Source organism: Zingiber officinale, chromosome 8B (assembly GCF_018446385.1).
Source record: "Zingiber officinale cultivar Zhangliang chromosome 8B, Zo_v1.1, whole genome shotgun sequence".
Taxonomy (NCBI): domain Eukaryota; kingdom Viridiplantae; phylum Streptophyta; class Magnoliopsida; order Zingiberales; family Zingiberaceae; genus Zingiber; species Zingiber officinale.
Window position 1 is genome coordinate 23,569,647 of NC_056001.1, and position 4,339 is coordinate 23,573,985.

A 4,339-nucleotide genomic window follows, 5' to 3' on the forward strand; every position below is an offset into this window, starting at 1 on the left:
CCTTGTTTTGTGCTCTTTCTTTTCAGACGTCTAGACACGCTCATTCCGTGATTGCTGCAACCAAAATGGAGAACGCACCGCAGAATAGTAATTTTTTGTTTTCTCTCTATTTTTTAAATAAATACTTTTGTAATAAATGCCTGGCACGACTTACCGGTGCTTTTCATGTCTCCGCGTTGTCTTCTTTGGTACCATTACAACTGGCTACGGCTCAGGGTTACGCTCACCGCGTAAAAATCGAACCTTCCAGTCTCCAGTATGCCATCCTACGCCACCGGTAAATGGTAATCGAAAATGACGACCGCTAAATATTAGTACCAGCTCGCTCTCTCCTCGGTACTCATTCTCTTCTGGACTCTTCTAGTTCGCCCCACTGATTCTTCTTCTCAGTTCCTCTTATCTGCCTTCGCCGGGCGATCGGCCAGTCCTACCTCGGTTCTGCAAGCGATGGTGCCGGAAATGCTCGGCCTCCTCAAGGTGAAGGTGCAGCGAGGGTTTAACCTCGCCGTACGAGACTTTTGGAGCAGCGATCCCTACGTCATCGTCAAGATGGGCAAGCAGGTTCGCGATCGCCTCCCTTCGCCCCATTTCTTTCCTCATCGAAGCTTGATTTCGTCATGACCTTTAGATGTTAGTGATAAAGAGCAAGACAGAGTTGCCCTTCTCTCTCTCTCTCTCTGATTTTGCCAGTAGATGTGTTAAACTTGAGAAAGATTTAGCAAATTCTCTTCCATCTGGAAGACTGGAAGTGTTAGTTATTGTTCTGCTATTTGGTGCGCGGAAAGTTGCTAATGTATTCTTCATAGCGTTTCTAAATCCGATCACATGATTTCCATTTTGGCAGACTGATTGATTGCAATAAACGTTGTGTTTGATTTGTTGTTTCGCCCAATATAACCATTCTAGTGCTGTCAGATCTTGTTTTGTTCATCACCAATCCCATCATTCGGTGAATATGCTTTTGATCATTTGAAAAAAAAAATTGCTTAATGCGCTATCTTCATGCTTGATGCTTCACTCGTTGTTGCTTCATTTTCCTTAGTCTTTTCTTCATTCTTTTTTGTCGTTGCAGAAATTGAAGACTCGAGTAGTAAGACGAAATACCAATCCTGTTTGGAACGAAGAACTGACGCTTTCTATTGAAGATCCTAACCTTCCAGTGAGACTGGTAAGCTAATTTGAAATATACTCCCATCTACATTAGCAATTTTCAGATGCCAGAAACTAAACAATTCGGACACAACAGTCGGCAATCGTAACCTTGAAACCTAGTAATATATTTATTTAAATCATAACCTTGAATTGACAATTTTGAGGTAGCTTAAATCTTGGGACCCTTTATTTTTTTTTTCCAATTAGCAAACGAAAGTATACTTCTCAATCAGTGTCCTAGCTGAAGGTTACTGACTCTCCCTTGGCGATTTGCAGGAAGTGTTCGACAAGGACACATTTAGCCTAGACGATCCCATGGGCCGCGCAGAATTTGACATACGCATGCTAGTGGAGGCCGTGAAGATGAAGTTGGAAGGTCTGCCGAATGGCACCATAATCACTACGGTGACGCCCTGTAGGAAAAACTGCTTAGCCGAGGTGAGTCGTGTCTACTGGTCAGATGGCGAAGTGTTTCAAGATCTTATCCTCCGACTCAGAGATGTTGAACGTGGTGAAGTGGAGCTCAAGCTGCGCTGGGTCAGCACTCAAAGCTCCAGGGATCTGTGATCTCGCTTTACGTTTCTCTTACAAAAACCTCTAATTTCGTAGCATAGATAATACTAGAAATAGAGACGCTTTGTGGCATTTGTAGTCTAAGAACGGGCTGTGATATAGTTAGCAGTATTTTGATACACTTCAGAAATACAACAAAAGGCATGAACTCTACTGGATTTTGATTATCTGATTCATCTCCTCCTTCACGGGGATGCACAGGTCCTCCTTGTGCTTCCCGAACACTGTGCACTGTATTTGTATTACTCTGGTCCTCCAGTCAGTAGACGAGCTATGATGACCATTACCTTTTGAGATGTCGGTTCGACTTTCGAGTTGTCTGCCATCAACCAACGCATTCTCCAACTTTGTTGGAAAATTATTTTTCCTAAACATTTAATTGAATAATAGATATATGAACAACTATTTTATGATTAGATGATTATAATAAATGTCACAATAAGTGGTGGGGGTCTACACAAATAAAGGCACAAGCGTCCCGACTCCCGAGTATCCAATGCCATAAAGAAACACAAAATTAAGAGGGACTCAAAATTAAACCATACTAACCTATTGGCAAGATTGCTGAGATTAAGAGAAGCGATCGCAACTCAACATTTGGTTGGACTCGTAGCAGCCCTAATTACGGCCCAAATTTGGACTGCACAGTGGGCTTCCAATTAGTATGCCTAATTTTCACTTCAATTTTTTTGTGCCATGTTATCTTTATACCTTTATCCATTAATTTTATATATATATATATATATATATATATATATATATATATATATATATTACTGAATATACTATTGTTATAGCATTATATATAATATATACGAAATTTATATGTTGAGTAAAGTAGAGAAAAATCTCCAATCAGAATTTGAATTTTGTAAGCAATCCCCACTCATAAAAAATTTTATTTCCACTCCCTGCATGCAAAGTTTTATTTGCTTCAACTCTCTCATGCAAATATTGTGACCTAATTGCCCCTCAGATTTTTTTGGTACAAAAGGTCCAAAAATGAGTATAATTTAAAGAAAATTTAGTATATTTTCTATCCAATTGAGTATCATTTAAAGAAATCTAGTATATTTGAGTATATTTTTAATTAAAATTATCCTTCATATATTTTAGGTATAAATAGTCTAAAAATAAGTATAATTCCTATTAAATTCAGTATTTTAAACTAGAATCGAGTATATTTTCTATTAAATTGAGTACAACTTTTGTCCTATTTAATATAATTCATCCTAAATTCAGTACCATTTGAAAAAAATCTAGTATATTTTTCATTCAATTGAGTATCATTTAAAGAAAATTTAGTATATTTTACATCTAATTGAGTATCATTTAAAGAAAATCTAGTATATTTTCCATCCAGTTGAGGTGAAAAAAGAATCGTACTCAATTTGATAGAAAATATACTAGATTTTAGTTTAATGTACTGAATTTAAGAGGATTTATACTCATTTTTAGACTTTTTATACTTAAAATATCAGGGGCAATTAGGTAAGTATATTAGACTAGGGAGTGAAAAGAAAGATTTTTTCCAATGAGGAGTGTATGTAAAGTTGTGTTTGCCAATGAGAACTACATGCAAATTTTCCCTTACCCTATTCCCGTTGCTGACTGTACGGGATGTCCAGAAATGATTTGGACGCTAATGTGAGTTAGGAGTAATTGAACGTAGCTGTAAAAATTATTTTTTTGTAGTTCAATTTGGTGAAAAATACACAAAATACTTTTAAATTTAAAAAATATTTTATGTTAAAATTTTTAAACTTAGCAAAAATCACTTCAATAAAATCAAAAGCATAGAAAAAATTACTATAGCACTCATTAATTGGATGCTAAGACAATTGTAGCAGACATTAATTAGATTGAACATTGTTGTAATAACCACTAGATGAGTGCTATACTAATTTTAATTTTTAAAAATAATATTGATACAGTGCGTAAAAGAGGGACCCGATAAGGCCAAGAACTCAAAGGTCAAGGGGACGTAGTCAAAAGTCAAGGGGGCGTGACAATCAAGAGTCAAGGAAAGACGAGGGTTAGACTGCCTCGCATCATCAGTTGCATAATTCCTGGTCGATCATAGGCATGGTAGATCTCTAGATCCGCATAATTCCTAGTCGATCACAGGCAGAGTAGGTCCCAGATCTGAGATGTAAAACGAAGCTTGGACTAGTTCTTGGCCTATTCCCGATTGATCGGACTTTCCTAGCTTAGGCTTTATATATGGTTCTAGTACTTTTACTGAAACAACTCTCAACCGGCTCTTCAGCGGTCAAATCGTGAAAGATGGATCCCTCGCCACAGTCTCATATAAAGTCCGGTCGGTTCACCACAGCTCATCATAAAAGCATAGTCCTTGTAGCACATCTGAGCGGTCGTCCGGAGTTGTTTGTAGTGGAACCCGAGTGGGACGGAAAGCACAAATGACAACAATGTCAGGGAATCGTAACCTTCTGTCAGAGAATAATTGCATGCTAGGGAATATTTCAATAGTCTGCCACTCCCTGAGAGTGGAATCTTCCTTCTACCAATAGGAGGTCGCCGTACAACCTCTCTCACCCGATAGACCCTGACACCCGACATTCTCTGACAACGGTCAGGCTCTAAAGGTATG

At 38.0% G+C, this 4,339-nt stretch overlaps 1 protein-coding gene across 1 annotated transcript; it reads left to right on the plus strand.

Moving 5' to 3' along the window:
- The first annotated feature begins 293 nt into the window (after nt 1–293).
- LOC122017648 (GTPase activating protein 1-like) lies at nt 294–1,892 on the plus strand. The gene is made up of 3 exons (XM_042575315.1): nt 294–561; nt 1,073–1,168; nt 1,429–1,892. Exons 1-3 carry the CDS (start codon nt 448–450, stop codon nt 1,717–1,719), a joined length of 501 nt encoding a protein of 166 aa, XP_042431249.1. The 5' UTR covers nt 294–447; the 3' UTR covers nt 1,720–1,892.
- The last annotated feature ends 2,447 nt before the right edge of the window (nt 1,893–4,339 follow it).